Source organism: Panthera onca, chromosome B4, assembly GCF_046562875.1.
Source record: "Panthera onca isolate mPanOnc1 chromosome B4, mPanOnc1 haplotype 2, whole genome shotgun sequence".
Taxonomy (NCBI): domain Eukaryota; kingdom Metazoa; phylum Chordata; class Mammalia; order Carnivora; family Felidae; genus Panthera; species Panthera onca.
Genome location: NC_138345.1, coordinates 54,036,070 through 54,063,319, shown reverse-complemented (window position 1 = coordinate 54,063,319; position 27,250 = coordinate 54,036,070). Strand labels below are relative to the sequence as shown.

Below are 27,250 nucleotides of genomic sequence, written 5' to 3'. Positions count from 1 at the left end.
TTTTTTTTAACTTTTTTATTTATTTGCATTTAAACATAAGCACAATTTGAAAGTCTAAGAAATTACTTTGAGTACTTGTTCACTAAGTAAATACACCAGTAGAGTATCAAGTATAAACCTGAAAAGCAAGTGTCTGAAGGATGGGAGCCAGTACATGAACTCTTAGGATCTGCCTTAATTCAAGAAAATATATTCTCTCTCTCTACCTGATAATCCTCCAAAACTATTTTTTTGTAGTTTTTAAGCAAAACAAGTATACTAAGATGCTGATTTTTTTAGTTGAAGAATAATTGAAGTAGAATGTTGTATTAATTTCAGGTTTATAACATAGTGATTCAGTATTCTCATACGTTACAAAATGGTTACCACAAGAAGTCTAGTTACCCTCTGTCTCCCTACAGAGTTGGTACAACATTATGGACTATATATTCCCTCTACTGTACATCATATCCTGCTGTTATCTTTATACTAGAAGATGATACCTCTTAATCCTATTTCATTCATCCCCTCTTTCATTGAAAGTTTTGATATAAATTGACAATGAGCTTAAGCTTTTTCTCTCTGGCACTGGCATATAGCTACATGCTTTATAATTTTGAAAAGGTGTATATAATAGGTTTTGAGAATTGAGCTTAGTAATGTATCATCTCACCAGCTGATGGGTTGATGAAATAAGAACATAGTTAAGCTTCTCCATAAGAAATAAATTTTAAGGCCATTTAGGGTGGTTTTAATGAGACCATATAATTCCCCAATGGCTTCTTAGTATTAGTCATCTTTATACTACTCAAAAATTTTGAACTGATAAGCAGTAGCTGGACAATAATGCCATTTCTTTCCTATAGAGGGCACAATAATCTAGTTAAATAGGAAAATGAAAATTTCATTAGACATCCAGTAGACTCCCAAGAAGTACATTTTGCGATTTAAATTTTTTTTTTTTAATGTTTATTTTGTTTTTGAGAGAGAGAAAGACAGAGTGTGAGCAGGAGAGGAGCAGAGAGAGAGGGAAACATGGAATCTGAAGCAGGTTCCAGGCTCTGAGCTGTCAGCACAGAGCCTGATGCGGGGCTTGAACCCATGAACTGTGAGATCATGACCTGAGCCGAAGTTGGACGCTTAACCGACTGAGCCACCCAGACGCCCCTGCATTTTGCGATTCAGAGTGAAACTGATACTGTAAAAGAAACTGCTTTGCTAATCAGGAAGATTATTTAATAGTTGCAAAATACTGAATTTCAAAGTGAATCTCTGACAACTTCATAAATGTTGTTTAGGGTACATATGGAAAAAATTATATGTGGTGGGGAGAAGACCAGTGCCCCAAAGATGTCTAAATCCAAATTCCTGTAAACTGTAAGCTACCTTGCATGGCAAAAGGGGATTAAGATTGCAAATGGAATTAAGGTTGACAATCAACCTTAAAGTAGGGATATAACTCTGGGTTGTTTGAGGAGTCCCGTATAATCCAAAGGGTCCTTAAATGTGGAAGGAAGCAGGAAAGGTCAGAATGATACTTATTGGCCTTGAAGATGGAGGAAACGGGGGCATTAACCAAGGAATTTAAGGCAGTCTTTAGAAACTGGAAAGGACAAGGAAACAGAGTCTTCCCTAGAGCCTCCAAAAGAAATCCATCCCTGCTGACACCTTGATTTTAATCTAGGGAGACCCATGTCAGACTTCTAACCTATAGAAATGTAAGATAATAAATTTGTGGTTTTTTTAAGCCACTAAGTTTATGGTAATGTTATGATAAGCAACAGGAAAGTAATAGAACATATAACTGTGTTTTGGAATAGGAATTTTTAAAACTTGTTAGGTCATTTTAATAATTTTTATCTCTAAATGTGTTTGCAATGTCACTGTGTATCGATAGCTCAACATTTTGATGAAGCATGCAAGAAAATGTGTGATAACTGATGTAAAGGCATTTATTGAGTTCACTTTTTTTCCTCACTGAAGTATAGGTGACATATAAGGTTATTTTCAGGTGTACAGCACAGTGGTTTGGTAAGTCTATACGTTGTGCTGTGCCCACTATAAGTGTGGCTACCATCCATCCCCATATAGTGCAATTACAATACCATTGACTACATTCCCTGTGCTGTAACTTTCATCCCCATTACTTATTCATTCCATTACTGTTAAGCTGTATCTCCCACTCTCCTTCACCCATTTTACCCTCTCTCCCCTCTAGCAAACATCAATTTGTGTTCTGTATTTATGGGTCTGTTTCTGGGTTTTGTTTATTCCTTTGTTTCTTAGTTTCTACATATAAGTGAAATCCTATGGTATTTGTCTTGGACTTATTTCACGTAATACCCTCTCTAGGTCCATTCATGTTGTTGCAAATAGCAAGATCTTTCTTTTTATGGTTGAGTAATATTCCATTGTGTATGTATACCACATCTTCTTATCCATTCATGTGTCAACAATGGACACTTGAGTTGCTTCCATATCTTGGCTGTAAAAATAGGAGTGCATAGGTATTTCTAAATTAGTGTTTTCATTTTCTTTGGGTAAATACTTCGTAGTGGAATTACTGGATCATATGGTAATTCTATTTTTAATTTTTTGAGTAGCTTCTGTACTGTTTTCCACAGTGACTGTACCAATTTGCATTGCCATCAACAGTGCACAAGAATTCCCTTATCTCCCCATCCTCACCAACACTTGTTTCTTGTGTTTCTGATTTTAACTATTCTGGCAATGTGTGAAGTGATCCCACATTGTGGTTTTGATTTGCATTTCCCTGATGACTAGTGATGGTGAGCATCTTTTCATGTGTCTGTTGGCTATTTGTAAGTCTTCTTTGGAAAAAAGTCTGTTCAGGTCTTCTGCCCATTTTTTTAATTGGATTATTTCGCTTTTTTGGTTTGAGTTTATAAGCTCTTTACATATTTTGGATACTAACCCTTTATTGGATATGTCATTTGCAAATATCTTCTCCCATTCAGTAGGTTATCTTTCAGTTTTGTTTTTCTTCATTGTGGAAAAGCTTTTTTGGTGTGGACCCAATTAATTTATTTTTGCTTTTGTTTTCTCTTGTGTTAGGAGACATATTCAGAAAAATTATACTATGGCTGATGTCAAAGAAATTATTGCCTAATGTTCTCTTCTGGCATTTTATGGTTTCAGCTCTCACGTTTAGGTCTTTATTCCATTTTGAGTTTGGTTCTATGTATGGTGTTAAGAAAGTGGTTCAGTTTCAGTCTTTGCATGTAGCTGTCCAGTTTTCCCAACACTATTTATTGAAGAGACTTTTTCTTTATTGTGTATTCTTGCATTCTGTGTCATAGATTAATTGACCATGTAAGTGTGGATTTATTTTTGGGCTCCCTATTCCGTTCCATTGATCTGCATCTATTTTTGTGCTAGTACAATACTGTTTTGGTTATTACAGTTTTCTACTACATCTTGAAATCTGGGATGTGAAATCCAGCTTTGTTCTTCCTTCTCAAGATTTATTTGGCTATTTGAGGTCTTCTGTGGTTCCATACGAATTTTAGGATTATTCTAGTTCTATGAAAAATGCTATTGGTATTTTGATAGAGATTGCATTGAATCTGTAGATTGCTTTGTGTATTAGGAATTTTATCAATATTCTTCCAATCCATAAGCATGGAATATCTTTCCATCTGCTTATGTTACCTTTAATTTCTTTCATCATTGTTTTTTTCATTAAAGTATATGTTCTTTCACCTTCCTGGTTAAGTTTATTCCTGGGTATTTTATTATGTGTAGTGCAATTGTAAATGCAATTATGTTTTTAATTTATCTTTCTGCTACTTCATTAGTGTATAGAAACATAATTGATTTCTGTGTATTAATTTTGTATCCTGCAACTTTACTGAATTCATTCTAATACTTTTTGGTGAAGTCTTTAGGGTTTTCTTTGCATAGTTCTTTTTACTTACATATAGTGGCATTTTAATTCCTCCCTTACCAATATGGGTTTCCTTTATTTCTGGTTGCTGTGGCTAGTACTTCCAGTACTATGTTGAACAAAAGTGATGAGAGTGGACATCCTTGTCTTGCTCCTGATTATAGTGGAGAAGCTTCCAGTTTTTCATCATTAAGTGTAAGCTGCAAATTCTTCACGTATGACCTTTATTATGTTGAGGTGTGTTCCCTCTAAACTCACTTTGTTGACTTTTTGTCATGAGCAGATGTTGAATTTTGTCAGATGCTTTTTCTGCATCTATTGAGATGATCATATGGTTTTTACTCTTCCTCTTATAAATATGTAATAGATTTGCCAGTATTGAATTATCCATGTATCCCCAGAATCAATTCCACTTGACTGTTGAATGATCTTTTTAATGTATTGTTAAATATGGTTTGCTAATGTTTTGATGAGTATTTCTGCATCTTTGTTCATTGGGGATATTGGCCTATAGTATTCTTTTTGTCTGTTGTCTTTAGTTTTAGTATCAAGGTAAGTCTGGCCTCATGGAATATATTTAAAAGCTTTCCTTTCTCTTCTATTTTTTGGGTATAGTTTGAGGAGAATTAACTCCTCCTTGGAGCATTAACTCTTTAAGTGTTGGGTAGAATTTACCTATGAATGCATGTGATCTTGGACCTTTATTGGTAGTTTTTGGATTATCACTCCTGTATTGTTCCTAGTAATTGGTCTGTTCAGACTTCCATTTTCCCTGATTCAGTTTTGGAAAACTATAGGTTTCTAGGAATTTACCTATTTATTCTAGGTTCTTCAATTGTTGGCATATAGTTTTTCATAATACTCTTACAAGCTTTTGTATTTCTATGGTGTCAGTTGTTACTTCTCTTTCATTTCTGATTTTATTTGAGTCCTCTCTTATTTTTTCTCAATGAGTCTGGGTAACGGTTTATCAATTTCATTTATCTTTTCAAAATACCAGTTCTTGGTTTCCTTGATCTTTGTTTCTCTTAAACTCTGTTTCATTTACTTCTGCTTTTATCTTCATTATATCCTTCCTTCTACTTATCTTGGGTTTTGTTCTTTTTCTAGTTCCTTTGGGCGTAAGGTTAAATTTCTTGTTGTTTGAGGTAGGCTTTTATTGCTATAAATTTCTTAGAACAGCTTTTGCTGTGTCCCAAAGATTTTGAACCATTGTGTTTCTGTTTCCCTTTGTCTCCATGTATTTTTTGTGTAGTAGCATGTTGTTTACCCTCCACGTGTATATTTTTTGTTTTTTTTTTCTTTAGATTGATTTCTAGTTTCATACTGTTGTGTTCAGAAAAGATGCAGTCTTCTTACATTTATTTAGACTTATTTTGTCCCCTAATGCTATCTGTTCTAGAGAATGCTCCATGTGCACTTGAAAGCATGTGTATTCTGCTCTTTTGGATGGAATGTTCTGTATGTGTCTATTGTGTGCATCTAGTCTAACGTGTTGTTCAAAGACAATGTCCTTGTTGACTTTCTGCCTTTATGATCTATCCATTGATATAAGTGGAGAGTTAAAGTTCCCTACCATTACTACATTACCATTAATTTTTCCCTTTGTTTGCTTATGTTTGCCTTATGTATCTAGATTCGTATGTTGGGTGCATACATAGGATTGGTACCTTTATTATTATGTGATGCCCTTCTTTGACTCTTGTTACAGTCTGTTTTAAAGTTTATTTTAACTGCTACTCTGGCTTTTCTTTTTGCTTTCATTTGCCTAATAAGTTTTTCCATCCCTTCACTTTCAGTCTGTATGTGTCTTTAGGCCCAAAGCAAGTCTCTTAGGCAACAGATAGATGAGTCTTGATTTTTTAATCCATTCCACCATCCTATGTCTTTTGAGTGGAACATTTAGACCATTTACATTAAAAAAAAATTTTTTTTTAAACATTTTATTTATTTTTGAGACAGGGAGAGACAGAGCATGAACAGGGGAGGGTCAGAGAGAGGGAGACACAGAATCTGAAACAGGCTCCAGGCTCTCAGTTGTCAGCACAGAGCCCAATGCGGGGCTCAAACTCATGGACCAAGAGATCATGACCTGAGCTGAAGTCGGCCGTTTAACTGACTGAGCCACCCAGGAGCCCCTAGACCATTTACATTTAAAGCAATTATTAATAGCTGTATACTTACTGTCATTCTGTTGATTGTTTTCTGGGTGTTTTGTATCTTTTCTCTGTTCCTAGCTTTCTTTGTGATTGCTGACTTTCTGTAGCGTTATATTTGGCTTTCTCTTTTCTTTTTCATTAATTTTTTTTTTTAATGTTTATTTATTTTTGAGACAGAGAGACAGAGTGTGAGGGGGCAGGTGCAGAGAGAGAGGTAGACAGAGAATCTGAAACAGGGTCCAGGCTCTGAGCTGTCAGCACAGAGGCGGACACAGGACTCGAACTCACGAACCATGAAATCATGATCTGAGCTGAAGTTGGACCCTTAACCAACTGAGCTGCCCAGGAACCCCTCATTTCATTTCTTTTCTTTTCTTTTTTTTTTTAATATTTATTTTGACAGAGAGAGGGAGAGAATGAGTAGGGGAGGGACAGAGAGTGAGGGAGGGGGAGAGAGGAGCCCAAAACAGGGCTCAAACTCATGAACTGTGAGATAAGGACCTGAGCCAAAATCAAGACACTTAATTTAACCTACTGAGCCACTCAGGCACCCCCTTTTTTTCACTTTGAGTGTAGTTGACACACAATATTATAAGTACAACATAATGATTCAGCAACTCTGTTATGCTGTGCCCATCACAAATGTAGCTACCATCTGTCCCCATGCAACACTGTTAAAATACCACTGACTATATCCCATATACTGTACTTTTTCCTTTTTTTTTTCTTTTTTTCTTTTAACCTAATTTGGTTTTGGGTTTGTGGTTAGCATGAGGTTCATAAAGAATATCCTAAATATAAAGCAGTCTATATTGAATTCATGGGCATTTATAACACATTCGAAAAGAACTTCCTTTTCACTCCCCTCTCCATGGTTTATGTTTATGTTGCCAGTTTTACATCTTTTTATATATAGTTTCCTTATGTCTGATATGTATTTTTCTTTTCCATTTAAAGAAGTCCCTTTTGCATTCTTGGAAGGCCAGTTTAGTGGTGATGAATTCCTTTACCTTTTGTATGGGAACTCTCTCTCCTTGAATTCCGAATGATAATCTTGTCAGGTATTCTTGAATGTAGGGTTTTTTGTTTGTTTTTGTTTGTTTTTTTCCGTTCAGCACTTTGAATGTATAATGCCACTCTTCTGGCCTGCAAAGTTTCTGCTGAAAAATCAGCTGAGAGCTTTTAAGGGGTTTCCTTCTTTCTTACTATTACAATTCTCTCTTTAGCCTTTGACATTTTAATTATGTGTTGTGGTATGGACCTTGAGTTCATCTTAGGGAGGGCTCTAAAATGCTTCCTGAATCTGGATGTCTAGTTCTTTCCCTAGGTTGGGAAGTTTCCAGCTATTATTTCTTCAAATAAATTTCTGCCCCTTTCTCTCCTTCTGGGGTCCTTATAATATGAATGTTTGTTCACTAGATGTTGTCAACAGATCCCTTAATCTACCCTCATTTTAAAAAATTCTTTATTTGGGGCAGGTGGCAGGAGGGGGACAGCTGACTAGCTCAATAGGTAGAACATGCAACTCGATCAAAGAGTTGTGAGTTCAAGCCTCACGCGGGGCATAGATTTTACTTAAGAAAAAAAAAATAAGTATCTTTGCTGTTCAGTTTGGCTGCTTTCCATTACCCCATCTCCCAGATTGTTCTTCTGCATCATTAATCTACTTTTGATTCCCTCTAGTGTAGTTTTCATTTCAGTTGTATTCTTCAACTCTGGTTTTTATTTTCCAGTTCTTTGTTAAAGTTCTCATGGAGTTCTCCCACTCTTTTCTGTAGTCCAGTGAACATCTTTATGATCAATTACTTTAAATTCTTCATCAAGCATATTGCTTATCTTGATTTCATTTTCTTTTTCTGAGGTTTTGTCTTGTTCTTTCATTTAGAGCACATTCCTCTGTCTCATTTTGCTTAACTTTGTGTTTGTTTCTATGAATTAGACAGTAGAGCTACTCCTCCTAAACTTGAAGGAATGGTCTTTATGTGTGGTTGTCCTCTGTGTAGACTGTATGTATCTGGTGATTTTTGCTGTCTGGCATGGGATGGGGGTTGCAGTGTACCCCCTGCTGGCGCTGCCCTGGTAGAAGAGTGGTAGATTAAGTGGGTGTGGGCTGGGGGTGGGTCCTGAGGCTCTTGGCATTGGGTGCCCTGGCAGGAAAGCTAATGCTGAAGTGGGTGCAAGCCATGGGTAGTCCTGGGGTTCTCCGTGCAGAGGGCACCCTGGCAGGATGGCTGAAATCCAAGTGGGTGTAAGCTGGGGTGTTCTGGGATGTGCAGAAGGTATTTTGACGGGGGCAGTTGGAGCTGAGGTGGGTTGCTGGCTGGGCACGTCACTGGGTGCTTTGTAAAGGGGACAACTTGGACAATTATAGCTGAAATGGGCATAGGCTGGGGTCACTCTAGGGTTCTCTGTATGGAGGGTGCCCTGCAAGGAAGCTCAAGTGTGGGTGTCCTGGCAGGGCAGCTGGAGCTGAAAAAAGGCATCAGCTGGGGGTGTGCTGAAAAGGTGTCTGAAACCACAGTGGTGCAGGCCTGAAGTGTTCCAGTGTGCTTTGTGCCTGCCTCAGTGTGGTGAGATAGTTGGAGCTATAGTGAGCACCGACCAGGGCTTCCTGGTATGTACCACCATGGGGCTGCCTGGTGGGACAGCTGGGGCTGGTGTCAGGGCTTACTGAGGTGGCAGGCTGGTTAGGACACCTGGACCCTGCTCCCATCTGTGCTGTCAAGGTTGTGGGAGGTGCATAAGCTGTGGCACATGTTAGACCTTCCAACCCAGAGAGAGTTGCAGCAGCTCCCCTCCCGTTTAGCAGGGTTCAAGGGCTACTTTATATTCTAGTTGCTCTTTTAAGCCAGGGCTTTTATTTTCTGTGGCCCAGGGTAGATGAATCTGCTCCTGGTACCTCATTACTATCCTCCCCACTACAGTTTGCAGCATCAGGGGTGGGTACCCTTGGTTACCATGTCTGTCTCTCTTGCTGTTCTCCATGTGGTGTATCTTTTATTGTACAGAAGCTGTTCAGTCAGTCCTCAGTTCTTCAAGAGGAGTTGCCTATAAACAGGTGTAGATTTGGTGCGCCCAGTTCAGGATCTTCCTATGTTGCCATCTTGGATTGGAACACTCCCTAGTTCATTGTTTTTAAATCTTTATAGGCTAATATATATAGCTAGGACTACATGGGGGCAATACTAGATCCCAAAATGGATTTAAAAGATTAAGCAAGCTGTGAACAGCATGTTCTAGATTCAAAAGTAACACAGTTTTAAAACAGTAAAATAATAAAAGGATAAGTGGTATGTGTATGGATCTATATTGCTGTACTAAGGGCATGTTAAATTTTTAAGAAATGAAGGGAAAAGTTTAAATCCCTCTGAATAGAAATGCTATTTAAGAAAAGGGTAATTTCTAAGAGTTTATAGTGGCTGATTGGAAAGAGAAATTCCATGCAAAAGAGTGAATTATTTTTGAACCAGGTAATGGCTAATCACTCATAAGACACTAATATAGATAGCAGTGTTTGGGTGCTATAGTTGAACTTTTTTTCATCCTGCATGTTTGTTGTATCTGAAGAGCTGGACTAACCAGTTCCCCTTCACAGAGTTCTGACACCTGGTGGGTGAAGGTAACTATGGTCTTAAATTTGCAGCCAGAGAAACTTCTGAGTTTATTACGCTGTGCTATACTCACCAGTTAACAAGACTCTGATATATAAATCAGGGTACTAGAATCAATAATTAGGAATATCTGATGATGAGGACATTCTTGTCTCTAAACTGTGTACCTAGGAAGCCACAGTTTCCAGAATATTGTGTCATGAGCACAAATCAGGTAAATATGAAGAATAGACTGATTCTAAGTATCTCTCAATCATGTCTGGCAGACACTCTGGTTCCTAGAGCATATCCAAAGGCCTTCTGGTAACCAGGTTATTTTCTTTACATCTCTGTAAATTCAACAATGTCTTACAGAGACTATAACAGTTTAGTGACAGACTTGAGGAATATCCTAATTTTAGTTCAGAACAAATTAACAAATCAGTGTTTAGGGTGGCTCATGTTGAGGACTCATTTTAAGCCAGTTTAATAACTAGAATAGCCTGTCCTTGTAATTCCCAAATCCCAGTTGCCTATTTCATTATAGCATGTGAAAGAAGAAACATCTAACAGCATACTGCAGAGATCTAATCAAGATCCTGAAGTAGGCAGAGGACTTGTTCACAATACCGATTGTGATCAACACTGGTTGAGAAGTCTGCCTGCGCAGCAAAGGTTGAACCAATACTCTCAAGCCTGTGAAACCATGCTGTGTACCACTGTGTCCATAGATTTAGGTTTCTCAGACAATATATCCCTTCAAGATAGGGCTCACATTTGAGTAGATATTTGAAGACCAAAAACTAGGCCACTGACACTTAACTAAAGAGCTAACCGATATAGAAGGACCCAGGAGGACTATTAATCTGAAGAGAAAATGCAACAGCTGAGTTTTTACCAAAGTGTTTGTTTTTGTTTGTAGACTGAATCACTTCAAACGTTATCATTCTAAAGGAGCTGATAAAGAGGGAAGAAAACAATTCAGGTAACTTCCAAAAGTCTGCAAACATGCTTCAGCAATCTAAGAAGAGAGTGTTTCTGAATTTTCCAAGAAAACATTTTATGCACGTATACACCATTATTTTGTAGTTTAAGACAATTTCATTAATATTGAAGGCTTGAACACTTGAGATCATGATTTATAAAAATTGACAGTATAAAATGAGAAAAATGTAAACTAAAGTTCACATAAACTCGTATTATTTTTACATAACTGTTGATAGCAAGTGTTATCACCTGGAATATTTTATATAGGCTTATTACAAAGGGAGTGATTTCAGCTCTTAACAGCTGTGGAATCCAAATGCAAAAGGAATAAAGTATCAATACAAATGATATTAGTAAGTAAGCTATTGCTACATTTCTAGAAGTAAAACCAAACTATAAGCCTCTTGAAACCACAGCCCTAACATTTCAATCAGAATGATTCTGGTGTACCAGGCCAAGTTGTTGGCTAAGTAGATCACAACCTAGCTGAATCTGCCCCAAAGCTAAATTAGAAATGAATAACTTAAATTTACATTAAGTGCTAGGTTTTAAGTTAGAAAAAATATATTTTAAAACTTTGCCACTGAAATCATTATCACTTCTATTAAATTTTACCTTATTGTGACTTTGTATTATTTGGAACATTATGTAGCTCTTGAAATGCTTTTATTAATCAAAATAATCTTCTAAATCAATATTGGGATCTAGCAGATCTTCTCCATATGATGAAAGATCCATTTGATTTAAAATTAAGTTTTCAAATGTTTCTTCTAAATCAGTTTCACCAATTAAGACAGCTCCCATCATGCGCCCATTCTGCATGACGACTTTGACGTATTCTTGTCCTTTGGTACATCTCAGCATTAATTCATGATCTGAACCTAAGCCCTGTGCATTGTATTTTCCCAGCAATACAACCTAAATGCAGGGATAAAGTACAAAAAGCAGTATGTAGTTACACTGTATTATGCTAGAATAGCACTGCATTTATTATACAGATGACACTAACACACAATCTATGTATGAACATTAAAAATATCTAGTGAATTAGCAAATATGCAGGATCTGGACTACATTAGCTTAGAGTCATGATTTAATCTCCTTAAGTCTTACGTGTGTTCTTCCTTATCAGTAAATTATCAAGAAAAAACTTGCCTCAGAGTAAAATAAGTATGGCAGAGTACCTAGTTCATTCTTGAGTATGACAGCTATTAGTTCCCCTTACAAGACAAGGATGGATCTCAAATGAAATGCAGACATGCACCAACAGGGAGTAAGTCTAGAAGAGATGCCCCCCCACCCCCACCTTTAACTATAAAATAGTATCGTAGGAAGGTAGGTGGTGATTAGGAATTAAGACCAGCAGTAATACCAGGAAATGAGATGTCATTTTTTTGTAAAATGACTAAAACCATACATTTACTTACTCAAATGATAAAATTACATAATTAAAGGCGAACAAGCAGTAAAAGGCACTACTTTGTTTATCTTACCTTATAGTTGAAGAATTTTGTTACGTGAGCAAAAAGTTCAAAGCTGAAGTCCATGTCAGTAGATTGTCCTAAAGCAGCTGCGGCCATGCACTTGGCTGCGTACCACCCCATCTGTCTAGCCTGGGTCCACAACCTCATCTGAAATAAAAAAATGTTATGAGATATAATGTTCATTGTCCATACTTAAAAAATGCTAGCACCTTAACCTTACAGAATTGCTTAAAGGGCTTCAATATTGAGAGTCCTTGAGATTGGTTACATCTAGCTAGTCATATGACCAGCTGGATTGTCTTTGCCATAGAAGCAATCACCATTCCACACTAACCAAAACGGATTCCGCTATTTGAGAATTCTAAAATTAAAGGATGATACCAACTCTGTACCTTTCAATAAACTATAACAACTAAAACATTTCAGGGTACACCAGGGGAGAATAATACTAATTAACTGGTCTCCTCTCACAGAGTAAGTTTATCATCAGCATAAATAGAGATGAGAAATGATCACTGAAAAATTCATTCCTTTTCCTAATCCTTAGATTTTGGTGCTATATAGTTAAGGCTTCTCATGCAATAAAACCTCAGTGGTCAGGCAGATCGATATATTAGTTGGTGTCCTAACAGCCTCAAGAAATGTTACCAGATTTCAGCAACCAATGCTGGGAATTCATTTTAAATTCTTCCCTTAGGTTATCAGTGATCCTGCATAGAACACTGGCCTTGGAAGTCAAGAGATTTAAATACCAACTCTTCTACATATTTAAGTTTTTATTTCTACTTATTTAACTGAGCCTCAGTTTCTTCGCCTGAAACAAAAATGTATACCACCTATTCAATGGCTATTAAGAGATTTAAATAAGCTAGCCTACAATAAGCAATTAGTAATGTCCTTTTGTGTGCAAAACTAATACCACAATCATTTCTGATAGATTTTTTTTTTAATTCAGTCTCCTCTATAAACATAAACAATGTATACCAGCTTCAAGGTCCCTTCAGTCTGTGTCTCGGACTGTGTAAAACAAATGAATTAGTGTACTTATTTATTATTTACTGCTTCTGCAAATTAAGAGACAGGGTCTATTAGATTCACTCAAGAGACCCTTGTCATTTTTGGACACGGACTATACCAGAGTTTATGACACCCATTAAGGATGTAATTTATCCTAAACGGTTTAAAAGCGTTAAAAAAATCCCACAAACTCAGAGTTTATGACAGATCTGTCACAAAGGGAAAGAGAATGATTACAGAGAAAACTGAAAACAAGCTAGCACTCTTTTTAAAAAAAAATTAAAAAAATTTTTTTTAACATTTATTTTTTGAGAGACACAAAGCATGAGTGGAGGGTGTGCAGACAGAGAGGGAGACACAGAATCCAAAGCAGGCTTCAGGCTCCCAGCTGTCAGCACAGAGCCTGATGTGGGGCTAAAAACTCACGAACCGTGAGATCATGACCTGAGCTGAGTCTGACACTTAACTGACTATACCACCCAGGCGCCCCTAGGCTAAAAGCACTTTTATATGATTGTCAGCTCTGCTGTAGGTAAAAACACACAAAGTAATGAAGCTGCCTCTTAAAATACATCTAGCTCTTCTGCTACTTCACACTCCATGGTTGATCTGAAGGAGTAATATCCCTACCTGTGGAGCTGGTCTCACACGGAGTGTTGCCTGGGTCTTTTATCTGTAACATCTACTGTGTCTCTCCTCCCCCTGAGACTACCTCTCCTATGACCACGGTCTGAGTATCTTCCTCAAGGATTTCTCCTCCACCATTAGGAGGAAGTCTATGTCAGTTCAATGGAGGTGTTCAGCTGAGGAAGGCTGTTTACTATAGGAAATTTTTTCAGTCACAGTTCTCACAGGGACAGAATAGGGTCATCATTTATCTACATGGTTTATACCTCAGTAATTATTAATCTAAAGCTGTGCTGTCCAGTCTGGCAGACGCTAGATACATGTAGCTATTTAAACTCAAGTGCTCAATAGAGATACGTAGTTAGTGATTACCTGACTGGACACTGCAAAGGTACAGAACATTTCTGTCATCGCATAAAGTTCCACTGGACAGTGCTGATAAACTACTGTTCCATCACTATATAATAACTTACCAAAAGGGAAAATTCTTTAATTGTCACAAAAAACTCTATGACAGCTTCTTAAAGTAAAAAAGTTGGAAAACCAGATATTTAGATTTGCTGGTAGGAACTCCTTTACCGTCAGATGGAATCTCTGATATGAAGATGTGATCCTGGATGCTGGCTTACCTGCTGCCACACTGGGCTGGGCTGCCATGATGCAGTGCAGATGTCACCTGCAGCATAGATATCAGAGAGAGACGTGTGCATGTGATCATCCACTTTCAGGCCACCATCTTCGCCTAGATCAAACTAAACAATGTTCCTTATGAGAACACATGGGAAGAAAAGTGAAAGATGGCTTTGTCATTCTAAAGTAAAAGAACAAGTCACATTTGTACACCTTGGTATGCTGATCTTTAATGAGAAAGTAAATAATAGCTGAAAGTTTAGATAACTCAGCTCAATTTCCAGGGGATCAAAATGCTACTAAGACAGACCAACTCAAAAATTCTTAGACTTTCAACATCAGGAACACTCAGTAACCGTGACTACCCCACTCATAATTACAATATTCCAGTTTTGTGAGCTTTAAATGCTAAAAGGCATTTAACATTTTAGCATTTCTCTACAAGAATCACTTGTAAGAATTCATAGGTGTCAGTCTCTTACCAACCTTTAGACAAATGAACTGTGCATTATGTTCCATCAATGATGACATTTATGCTGGGATGTTAGCTGCTTAAGGACTTTACGCAATAAGAAATACTGCAAATCCAAACATGAATATGATCTAAATTGTTTTCACCTTCCATAAATTACAGTTTTACACTAAAGCAAGGAACAGTTACTTATGCTTGAAAGTTAAATTTCATACAGTACTTTAAAAATATTCACAGCATGAGGCACCTGGGTGGCTCAGTCAGTTAAGCATCCGACTTTAGCTCAGGTCATGATCTCACAGTTTGTGAGTTTGAGCCCCGTCTCAGGCTGTGTGCTGACAGCTTGTTCAGAGCCTGGAGCCTCCCCTGGATTCTGTCTCCCTTTCTCTCTGCCCCTCCCACTGCCCATACTCTTTCTCTGTCTCTCTCAAAAATAAATACACATTAAAAAAAATATAAAAATATTCACAGGACAAAAAAAAAACAAAAAAAAACTTCACCTTACATTGTTGCCACAGAGAAAAGGTTCTATATTTGGTGTAACTCCTGTAGCACTGACAATGAAATCACAGCCGTATATCTTTTCACTGGTCAATTCCACATATACAGGCCATACTTCTAAAACAAAACAAAATAAACAAAACCTTTATTCTCCAATGTAATCACCACAAGTTATCCATAGCATTATGTGACTATAATACCTAGAATAAAGGGTGAAAGAAAATGGCAGGAGAGTACTTTAAAACAACACTGCTTAATAATTTTTATAAGGCACATTTGCTAAAACAATTATAATACAATCAACATTATCTCCTTGTTTTGGGTATACTTATAACATTACAGCATTCTAAACATTTTCCCTTCAAATTTAGACCTAGACCTTTTCTAACAAAGTAAATTTAAATTGATAATCACTTTATAAATTATTTATCTAAAAATATTAATACATTATATACTCCAGAGAGTTTAGCCCAACTACATTACTCATTTTTCAATGTTTTCCCTTACTGTTCTTAGTCAAACTGTAACATTAACTCTTCCCGTGGAAAAATTCAAAGAATTCAAAACAATGGAATATTACACACTAGTTTGAGTGTATTTCTTCAAATAGTGGTAGGTCTCACAGGAGATGTGGAACAGGAATTAGTCCCAAATTACAGATTTTCAATCTGATTTGGGGGAAGTCACTTCATCTCTGAAAGCATAAAGGTTTTTTTAGTTTCTTTTTGATCTGCAAGATATTTCATTTGACTCACAGAGTTGTGGTGGGCAAAACACCATGAATGCCATGTAAAATGTGATGCTCACTATATCAATTATTAGGAAACTTGAAGATTAAGTAGTGAAAAGGAAATGACTTACATTAAGTAATGATTTCATGTTTACTCTTTTTTTTAAGTTTATTTTTGAAGGAGGGACACAGCATGAGTGGGGAGGGGCAGAGAGAGAGAGGGAGACACTGAATCCAAAGTGGGCTCCAGGCTCTGAGATGTCAGCACAGAGCCCGAAGTGGGGCTCAAACTCACAAACTGTGATATCATGACCTGAGCTGAAGTCTCACACTTAATGGATTGAGCCATCCAGATGCCCCTCATGTTTATTTTTTATGTTTAAGTTTCCTCCTTTTAAATTACTGGTTATTACATTTTTTCTTAATTACTTACCTTTATCAGTTGTGACTGGCTGATTATGATGGTCTCTCGGAAAAGGCAAGGACTTTTTCCTCGAAATTCTAAATTCTTCCTGAAGATAGATTTTTTTTACTTCACACATAGTTTCAATGTGAATCTTACGAGAAAACTAAAAGAAACAATGGTTACCGTAAATAATACTTCCCAAAAGACTGATTTGGGTTACTGATAAAAAAAAAAAAAATTACAATACACTTGTAGAAACATATGGAAAATATAAATGAAAACACACTGGATGCCCCCATATAATCTCGATTTCTGTTTGTGAAGGCAGTAAGAAGAAATCCATTCAGAACTTAAGAGAACAAGTAGTTGCACTGACAGGTAACACCAAGGGATGCTTTTTAAGATAAGCCTCACTGATAATTACAAATATATTTTCTAAAAATTTCCACTGTTAGAGAACTATAAAACCCTCTTGAGGGCAGATCTATGTTGATTTACTTACTATTATATCCCAGAACCTTAGTAAAGTACCAAGTATGTAGGAGATAATGTTCACTGAACCAAACTGCTGCTCAGTTTAAAAATACTACTAAACTTAGAATCTGAAGGTGCAGAAGAACTGATTTTGCATAATTTCTATCACAAAAATGAGGTATAACATGAAGCCAGCTCCTCTCCAAACTACCTGAGGCTGAAATCATACAAAGTAATAAGAACTCCGTGTATGCTTCTTACAGTATTTACATATCATAGCCTTTTAGCAATTATTTAAAAACAAATACCTAATAAATGAGTAAAAGCAAATCATCTTATCCAATTAAGGTATTAAATGTGTATTTAGAATTTATCAAGTAACCTGTAAAATATTATAATGCATAGGAGGTGACCTTTAAGAAAAGATTAATTTAAAATAGGACAGGTATATTCACTGTAGAAATCTCTGTGCCTGGAGAATTAAAAAGAAGGGCAACAGTTTGTTTGTTTGTTTGTTTGGTTTTAATATGTGAAATTTATTGTCAAATTGGTTTCCATACAATACCCAGTGCTCATCCCGAAAGATGCCCTCTTCAATACCCATCACTCACCCTCCCCTCCCTCCCACCCCCCATCAACCCTCAGTTTGTTCTCAGTTTTTAAGAGTCTCTTATGCTTTGGCTCTCTCCCACTCTAACCTCTTTTTTTTTTTTTTTTTCCTTCCCCTCCCCCATGGGTTTCTGTTACGTTTCTCAGGATCCACATAAGAGTGAAAACATGGTATCTGTCTTTCTCTGTATGGCTTATTTCACTTAGCATAACACTCTCCAGTTCCATCCACGTTGCTACAAAGGGCCATATTTCATTCTTTCTCATTGCCACGTAGTACTCCATTCTGTATATAAACCACAATTTCTTTATCCATTCATCAGTTGATGGACATTTAGGCTCTTTCCATAATTCGGCTACTGTTGAGACTGCTGCTATAAACATTGGGGTACAGGTGCCCCTATGCATCAGTACTCCTGTATCCCTTGGATAAATTCCTAGCAGTGCTATTGCTGGGTCATAGGGTAGGTCTATTTTTAATTTTTTGAGGAACTCCACACTATTTTCCAGAGTGGCTACACCAGTTTGCATTCCCACCAACAGTGCAAGAGGGTTCCCGTTTCTCCACATCCTCTCCAGCATCTATAGTCTCCTGATTTGTTCATTTTGGCCACTCTGAACAGTCAGTTTTTGATGAATTAAATACCCACTTATCTCTTAAGGTAAGGAACTGGGCCAGCTGCTATTGGTTCTATCCTAGCACTATGGATTTTAAGTGACCTAGCAGTTGTTGGACTATATTTGTAACCAGTCTTCAACGAATGGTTCAAGAATTTAAAATTCCATCTACACATGTTTAATTAGTGTATGAACACATACCTCTTTTGTTCCTTTAAGATTCAAGCCTTCATGCCAATCAGGTCCCAAGGCACTGCCCATATTGCCAGCACTACCTTTGGTTTGTCTTTCCTTTTTTCTTCCTGAAAAGATAAAACTCAATTCAAAATTCAAATGATAAAAAAACTTCCAGGCAGAGAAGCATACTTGTGTTCTCAAGCTTTTAGGCAATGTCATGATTCTCATATATAGCATAAACTAACTTATCTGTATTGATAGTTTTAATATTTTGTGATATAGAGCTATAGAACAGGTAATTTTTCAATCAAGTGTTGAATATAAACCATACTATATACATGGTCAATATGAAGGGTGAGATCTGATAAAAGGTTGATATCCAAAATGTATAAAGAACTCCTACAACTTGGTAACACAAATACAACCAAAATAAAAAAACAGGCAGAGGACCTGAATAGACATTTTTCCAAAGACATATAGATGGCTAACAAGGACATAAAAAAGTGTTCAAAATCACTAGTCAGAGAAGTACAAATCAAAACTACAATGAGATAGATCACCTTACACCTGCCAGAATGGCTAGAATCAAAAAGACAAGAAATTACAAGTGTTGGCAAGGATGTAGAGAAACAAGATACCTCATGCACGGTTGGTGGGAATCCAAATTGGTACAGCCACTATGAAAAACAGTATGGAGGTTCCTCAAAAAATTATCAGAATTACCACATGATCTGGTAACTCCACTACTGGGAATTTACACAAAGTAAATGAAAACACTAATTCAAAAAGATGTATGCTCCCCTATGTGAACTTGCATAATTTACAAGCAAGATAAGGAATCAACTCAAGTGTCCACTGACAGATTTATAGATAAAGAAGATGTGGTGTGCATGTGTATGTGTACACACATATACACACAATGGAATATTACTCCACCAGGAAAAAGAATGAGATCTTACCATCTGCAACATGGATGGACCTAGAGGATATTCTGCTAAGTGAAATAACTCAGAGAAGGACAAGTACCGTATGATTTCACTCATACGTAGAATTTAGGAAACAAAGAAAAAGGAGACTCAAAAAAACCCACTCAAAAACTGAGAACTGGGGGTTGCCAGAGGGGAGGTGGGTGAAGGGATGTGTGTGTGGAACAAGGAGGATTAAGAGTGTACTTATCAAGATGAGCAGAGTAATGTATAGAATTGTTGAATCATTTTACTGTACACCTGAAAATAACAGAACACTGTATGTTAATTATACTTCAATAAAAATTTTACAATAAATGCATGCAAGTTAAACTAGAAAAATAATTAAAAAAAAAACCAAACTCAAAACACAGCAGAAGCAGACTCAGATATAGAGAATAAACTGGTGGTTGCCACAGGGGAGGGAACTGGTGCACAAGATAAACAGGTGAACAGGATTAAGAAGTATGAACTTCCAGTTATAAGTCATGGGGATATAAAGTACACCATAGGAAATATAGTCAATACTGTAATAATTTGGTACAGTGACAAACGGTAACTAAACCTACAGAGGTGATCACGTCATAATGTATAAAAATACTGAATCACTATTGTACATCTGAAACTAATATATGTGAGTTATAATTCAATTAAACAATTAGCCAACAGTTTTTAAACATTTTGTCAACTTTTAGCACCCTCAACACTTACAGAATTTTTTGAATTTTATAAGCCAAAAGTTAAAAATTTTAAAAAGCCTCTTAAATAAAAATCTAGGTTTGTATTTCCTTTTTAACTCATTGCATTTTTTTTTTTGTAAAATTACCTAAGGTGCTGTCCAGTTGTACCATCTGTTTGCAAAGATGCAGATGGGCTGGTTTAATTCACTTTAAATTTCCAGTCTTAATTATACACAGTTTTCATTAAAAAAAAAAAAGGTCCTGGATAGGAGCTCCTAGATGGCTCAGCTGGTTAGGCATCCAACTTTTGGTTCTGTCTCAGGTCATAATCTCAGGGTTTGTGGGCTTGAGTCCTGGACTGGGCTCTGCACTCACAGCCAGAGCCTGTTTGGGATTCCCTTTCTCTCTCTCTCCTTCCCTATTTCTCTCTGCCCCTGCCCCATCCGTGCTCTCTCCCTCTCAAAATAAATAAACTTTGAAAAAAAAAAAAAAAAATCCTCGAAAGTCTAAATCCTGTGTATGGAGATAGGAAATAAATATTATCTATATATCTGTCTCTCAACTGTAGTATTTTTACTCCATGTTCTTATAGCCTTTTTCTATATGGCTAAGAAACAGTTTCATCTGTGAATTAATGAATAGATGCTATACTTACCTTCAGTTGTATATCTGGTTCTTTTATGTGCAATTTTAGCCTCTGCTTTTTCAGCAATGAGCTTTGAAGTCAAGAATTCAGCTGCACCTGCATCGAAGAAAGTATTCCCAATGGCTTTGTCTTTAATGGCCCAAATGACTTCACAGCCTTCAATTTCATACCTAAAAGGAATAAAGTTACTCAGAGCAATTTAAAAAGTCTGAGTAGGAATCTTTTTTTTTTTTTTTTTTGTAAATAACAGTTTTCTCCAAAGGCAAAAGAAAGTGTTTTAAGGCAAACAGAAATAAGGAAGAATGTAATACTCTTTCAGGATAATAAGAGCTAAAGTAGAATAAATAATAAATTTATCCAGTTTATTTTAAAGAACATAAAAATGACAAGCATGTGTAAGTGAGTATCAAATAAAATTTCATTACAATGAGCATTACTTCTAAGGGTTCAATTTCTCCAACAGTTACTATACGAATGTTCCCCACGGTTCCCAGGAGTGAGCAGTGCTTTGTTGATGTGGTTATAGTGTAATCAATAATGGATGAATGGATCCATGGTATATGGTTACAGTACTGACAATAGCATACTCTTTGGTAACAAATATTTTGTGTACTCAAAGGAGAGAATCAGAGTTATTAACTACAATTTTAACTTTGTTATAAAGGAACCATTACCCTGCAATCCCTTCCCTTCACCTCAATAATTTCTAAGCCATTCAGCCAAAGAAAGATCCGGTTCACAGAAAAATCAAGAAAGAACAGAATGGCCATGGTGTGTATAGGCCATCACCACTAATGAGACAGCTAGAGCTCCTGGGGATCTATTTTATCTCTACGTTTAGTCACAGAGAATGTGGTTTGCTTAGTATTCATTTCACTAAGTCCCTGAAGTCCATTATATTTTTCTGCTATTATTACTTGTTTTGGTACAACTGATGAACTGAGACCATCCATGATAAACAGGATATATGGTCATCCTAATTATACTAGGACTTTATCAGAACCTATAGAGGTAATAAGAATATTATGTGTTAAGAAATTTTAACATTTACTTATGGTACAAAGTACTGCCATGTTTATTTCACAGACTGCTATAATGTAACACATTAACTTCTCAATAAATAAATGATTCAAACTAATCAATAAATAAATGATAGAAAAAAAGGTTTAGTACATCTGATTTCAGGTCACCTGACATTCATGCTTTGTGACAATTGCTCCCTTACCGCAGAAAAAAATATTTAGTTACTAAATTTCAGATTATTTGGTGAATATTCTATGTTGCTCAGATCACATAGGATTGCTGATGAGCAGAAAGTAGAATACACATTCAGTAATAAATTTCATATTTTAATTTACATATAGGCACATAATTATTATGAAACACTTTCCTTAGTTTTTATTAAGAAACTCCTCTACCATTTTTTTAAAATTTTAAAGTAATATAATAGTATAACACAGTATCAACATAGTTTAAAATACTAATGCTTGACTAGTAGGCCACAATTATAAGTAACCGCGAGTAACATGTACATACGTCCTACCTCACAAGATGCCCTTAGACTATGAACCATGCCCTCAGCGAGATGCATAACCATGGAGGTAGTATCACATATATAGCAGAAATACTTTCATTTTTAAAACCACTTTTAAAAAATAAACAGTGAAGTATTATGGTTTTTTGAAATCATTAAAAAAATGTCTGAAAAGAAAAGACTAACCTACACTACACTAGTAAAGAAGAAAACAGAGGTAGTAATTGAAATAAAAGTACACTGAAGAAAATCAGCATTAGCCTCAAGGGAACACAAGGGCTATTAAAGAGCAAAAAGAGTTTGTATATAGCATTTTTCACCATGAGATGAAACACCTGATCATTCAGTGGACCTAAGCGGAGACAATCGCATTATATGCAGCCTTTCTTAAACTATCAGAGTTTATTCAATACAAAATTATAAGCTTTGTCCGATTAGTCTTATATCTCCAACCTCAAGAAAATGAGGAATAGGATTACACGTTTTAAGACTGAGCATTTCTGAATGCAAGAAAATTTTCCAGTGTAAATAATAATAGTATTAAATTACACTTTTGGTGATAGCTGATGGAGAAAATTTGTCATGTGCCTCCTTCTTAGACCTGTTTGATTTGGAATCTCCAGTTTTTTCTGTTCTCCATACAGTGCCATAAATTTCATAATTACAAGAATGATTGCCATCTCTAGTACTCAGGCAATCTAGGAACTCTTAGAAACTTCCACTGGGAATCACTATCCTGTCAAAAAGAAGAGCAAAAACCTAGTCTGCGAATAGGAATGGACAAAGCTTTGGCAAATTCATTACTTTGATTCAAATTTGTCCTCTTTGTAGTTGGACTCAACTTTCTGCCCTAAAAATGTCCAGACTATTCCATCTCAGCCATCCAATGGAAGATAAAATCATAAAGAAAATGAATGCTCTGTAGACCATAGCAGGATATTTATTCCTCAGTGTTCTTTAAACTTGAAATATCATTTTAAGATAGTATTTCACATTAATTGATGGGTTCACATTTTCCAACTTCCAAAAAAACAAGAGCTGGGAGTACCACATCTTAAAATAGGGAGTCAAACACACTGTGGGTTTCATGGGCCCAACAGGTAGCATTATAAATGAATGAAGCAGGATGGGTGTAAACAATAAAACGGGTAGATATTGTGACTAGAAATCTCTAAAGGTGTGCACATTTAAATTGTTTTTCAATATAGTACATGCCTACCAAACACATGTATGGATCACATCTGTCCAGTCACCTGTGACCCCTTGAGACCTAAATCCTTCCCTAAACTCATGTTTTACAATGACATTTCTACAACTATGAATTCCATGAAGCTAAAAATATAAAATGGATTTTTTTCTCCTTGAAAATCTATGAAAAACAATTCTATTTATCTTTGAATTTCAGAACAGGATGTTTTCTAGTCTGCCAACAATTATGAGTCATAGAGTAGTGTTTAAATGATATTTAAAAATATATACTTACACTAGTTCAAGTGCAATGCCACCATTCCCTATGATCATTATTCTTTTAGCTTTAGTAAGCTGTTTCTGAAATTCCTATATTAAAAAGAAAATGAGATAGTGTTTTGTAATAGTGGGCAATACTTGAAGAAAGGCTTCACTGATAATGTTCTTAAAATTGTACGAATTTTACCTGATTTACAAAGGAACAAAAATCTTTCACACTCTGCCAGGAACAGCCTCCCAATATTACAAATGTTTTCCTCTATCTGTCACACAAACTGCCTTTATAGCAATGCCTCTTATGATTTGACTTTTTACGTCATTACATCTGGAGTACTTCAGAATTGCAGCAAGAGGCACTAGCTCTAGTTCATCACATTCCTAACTACTTGATCAAACCAACTTACTAACATGACACTGATCTGTATACATACAGGGTTATTCCTTTTCTTCTAGTCTGTCAGTTGGCACTTCCCTGGACTCACTCAACACCGAAACTTACAGGAATGAGAAGCACAACAGCTTGGTGGTTAAGAGTCCCTGGAGTTACTAACTTCCCCCAGTTAGTAACTTGGTCAAGTTGCTTAACCCTTCTGTGCCTCAGCTTCTTCAATATAAATGGAAACAAGTAGTGACTGTATTTTATTACGTCTCTGTAAGCATTAAGATAATGTAAATAAAGCTGTTAAGAGCAGGCACGATAATGTCTAAATTAAAAAAAAAATGCTACTTTCTTATCATAAGACAATCAATTGATGGCTCTACCCCCCCTCTTCTGCCCCCTAAAAAAAATTATCACAATGAGCTTAGGGAAGCCATGGTCATTTTTATGGCACTTTTGAAAGTACAGAATAGTCCCACTGGATCAGGATGACATCTCAATAGCTAAATTTCCTCTTCCTACCATGTCAAGTTACCATTTCTATTAAATTCACCCAAAAACTTATTGTAATATTCAATAAATAATCACTGAAACTGACTGGTTTAAAATTCTACCAGAAAAAAAAAAAAAAAACCTTAAGTTAATTTCAGTCAGCCTTTCTCTGAGGACAGTAAATAAGAAAGATCTGTTAAAAGCACTGGATGTGGTGGGGCGCCTGGGTGGCGCAGTCGGTTAAGCGTCCGACTTCAGCCAGGTCACGATCTCGCGGTCCGTGGGTTCGAGCCCCGCGTCGGGCTCTGGGCTGATGGCCCGGAGCCTGGAGCCTGTTTCCAATTCTGTGTCTCCCTCTCTCTCTGCCCCTCCCCCGTTCATGCTGTGTCTCTCTCTGTCCCAAAAATAAATAAAAAACGTTGAAAAAAAAAAAATTTAAAAAAAAAAAAAAAAAAAAAAAAAAAAAAAAAAAAAAGCACTGGATGTGGAGATGAATGGCATAAGTTTATATTGTACTTCTGGTAACAGCTATTTAAGTGTAGGTAAATAATTAATCTATTGGAGTTTGCTATTTGTAAATTGGGAGTAATACTGTCACACAGTATTATCATAAGCAGTCAGTGAATTCATGTATGTAGGCAGCCTCGCTGGAACACAGCTATGCTCATGGTTTGTAGGATTGAGCCCCATGTTGGGCTCTGCACTGACAGTGCGGAGCCTACTTGGGATTTTCTTTCCTTCTCTCCCTGCCACTCATCTGCTCACACACACACTCTCTCTCTCTCTCAAAATAATAAACTTTAAAAAAGTTTTAAATTAAGAAAGATTGAAAGAAAACATCAATTTCAAGAATATAAAATATTATTAGTATACATAAAATTATCACCTTAGGGACAGAACTACAACAATAAGCTACAGGTAAGACAAAGTATTATGACTGGAAACCAGGAAGAGCTTCTTGGCAAGAAGGGTCAATAAACCCTGAAGCCCTGCAATAAATTATCAGAAGAAGTTGTAGAAGGTTCCACACAGTTTTCACCTTATTGGGATAGTTTACTATGGTTCTTGAGCAGAACAATAAACCAAATGAATTTTTTAGTTCTGGGATTCTGTCATGATTCTGGACCACAAAGATCTGAATATTAATTTCTTTGCTAAGGAGTACAGTAAGTTTGGGATATGCCGTACCTTTGTGGAAAAAGATTGCTACATTATTTAGGCTACAAATCACTATTCCCAATCAAAATACAGTAATGAATGTGTGTATAATTTAAGTTATAACCTTCAGCTTAGTCATTATATCTGGGATAGTGCACAACGGAAAGAACACAGAACATCAGCATGGGACTAAAAACAGGAAAAATTATCAGCTACAACCAAACTGAAATTGGCAATAATAAAACATTATAACTATTTTCTGGTTTATGGATCACAAAACAAACCTTTTCTGTAATTTAAGAATTAACACTGTAAGTGGAATACTTTGATTCAAATAAAGCAAGTCTATGAAATATTCATGTTCCTTTCCCGTGGCCCCATCTCAGAATGTTACCTGAGCACTGTCTGTATCACGGATTCCTAATACATAAGGATTTCCTTCACATATCAACTTTGGCTTAGCTCCAGCACACAGACAGAGTTTCTTATATACATGCTGACTGCCATCTCCTGTTAAAATGCACTGTAAAAACAGGGCAAGGAAGGGGAGAGGAGAAACATATTTATACATGGGTACAGTTTCATTTTAAATACAAAATTCAGTAAGACAAAAGCAAAAAAAATACATTAAGGCTGCCTCTTGGTGGCACTCAATACGTTGTTACAGCAATTGCAAATCAGAGTAAACATGAGAATGCATTCTCCAACCCAGTGATTCACCATCATTTTAGGGCCACGAACCATTTTGAGAATCTAGGGCAAAACAGTCTTTCTTCCCTGGAAAAAAAACATACATTCACACCAGATTTTGCCTAAAACTTAGGGAATCTTATTATATTCAGGGAGGTATGTTGACCTCAGGTTAAAAACTAAACATTCAGAAATTTTTAAATCAAGCATTCTGATCATATACCTGAGGTAGGCCTTAATGAATATTTCTGATCTCAATGGAAGTTATTGTAGGAAGATCTAGTAATTCTAATGGCATCATACCTTAATATTTGTTATGGGTACAGAGGAGTACAGTGCAGTAAAAAGGTTACATTATGTCTTCTTAATCTAAAAATATTAAAAGTGTTTGGGAAGCTTGGGTGGCTCAGTCTGTTAAGTGCCTGACTCTTGATTTTGGCTCAGGGTCATGATTCCTGTGTCATGGGATCAAGCCCCGTGTCAGGTTCTGTGCTGAGCATAGATTCTAAGAATCTCAATGTCTCAATCTCTCCCTCCCTCCCTCCCTCCCCCACTCTACCTCCCCAGTTTGCATGTGCATGCATTCTTCTTAAGTACAAATAACAATCACCTAACCACAAACAAATATTCTTTGGGGATATTTTCATATTAAGTGAAAAACATTAACCTTAAATCCTAACATGTACTAGCTTTTAAAGTCATTTATATTAATTTTTAATAATATTATTGAGTCTAAAAATATATATTTGTGATCCATTGTTTTTATTCTTTAAAATCAAATGGAAATCTGCACATAAGTAGGAGCTTTTAATAAGCATATATGTATGTGTATGTATATATACACACACGTGACTATGACACAAGACTTTGTT

At 36.3% G+C, this 27,250-nt stretch overlaps 2 protein-coding genes across 19 annotated transcripts in view; one reads left to right on the top strand and one right to left on the bottom strand.

Moving 5' to 3' along the window:
* The window catches only part of LOC132694622 (uncharacterized), a 205,100-nt gene that overhangs the window by 170,837 nt on the left and 7,013 nt on the right, over positions 1–27,250 (top strand). For 11 of the 16 annotated variants that reach the window (XR_014137938.1, XR_014137934.1, XR_014137932.1 and 8 more), the window contains one exon: positions 10,558–10,620. Coding sequence is in view for 7 of the 16 variants with exons in the window: in XM_081796123.1 (XP_081652249.1) it covers positions 10,558–10,620 (63 nt within the window). In the remaining 9 variants the exon portion in view is untranslated. Of the gene's footprint in view, positions 1–10,557; positions 10,621–12,803; positions 12,939–18,082; positions 18,399–20,706; positions 20,799–21,322; positions 22,934–27,250 lie in introns of those variants that run through there. The other 5 variants (XM_081796126.1, XM_081796121.1, XM_081796124.1 and 2 more) reach the window with 4 other exon arrangements.
* LOC132694636 (tRNA ligase complex-associated NAD(P)H dehydrogenase PYROXD1) overlaps positions 4,178–27,250 on the bottom strand; it is a 47,873-nt gene continuing 24,800 nt past the window's right edge. For all 3 annotated transcript variants that reach the window (XM_078450045.2, XM_078450044.2, XM_078450046.2), the window contains 9 exons: positions 26,083–26,211; positions 23,676–23,749; positions 20,668–20,828; positions 18,392–18,492; positions 16,517–16,652; positions 15,358–15,470; positions 14,380–14,502; positions 12,116–12,253; positions 4,178–11,540 (listed from right to left, as the gene is read on the bottom strand). In XM_078450045.2, coding sequence (XP_078306171.1) covers positions 11,292–11,540; positions 12,116–12,253; positions 14,380–14,502; positions 15,358–15,470; positions 16,517–16,652; positions 18,392–18,492; positions 20,668–20,828; positions 23,676–23,749; positions 26,083–26,211 — 1,224 coding nt within the window. In that variant the 3' untranslated portion in view covers positions 4,178–11,291. The remainder of the gene's footprint in view (positions 11,541–12,115; positions 12,254–14,379; positions 14,503–15,357; positions 15,471–16,516; positions 16,653–18,391; positions 18,493–20,667; positions 20,829–23,675; positions 23,750–26,082; positions 26,212–27,250) is intronic.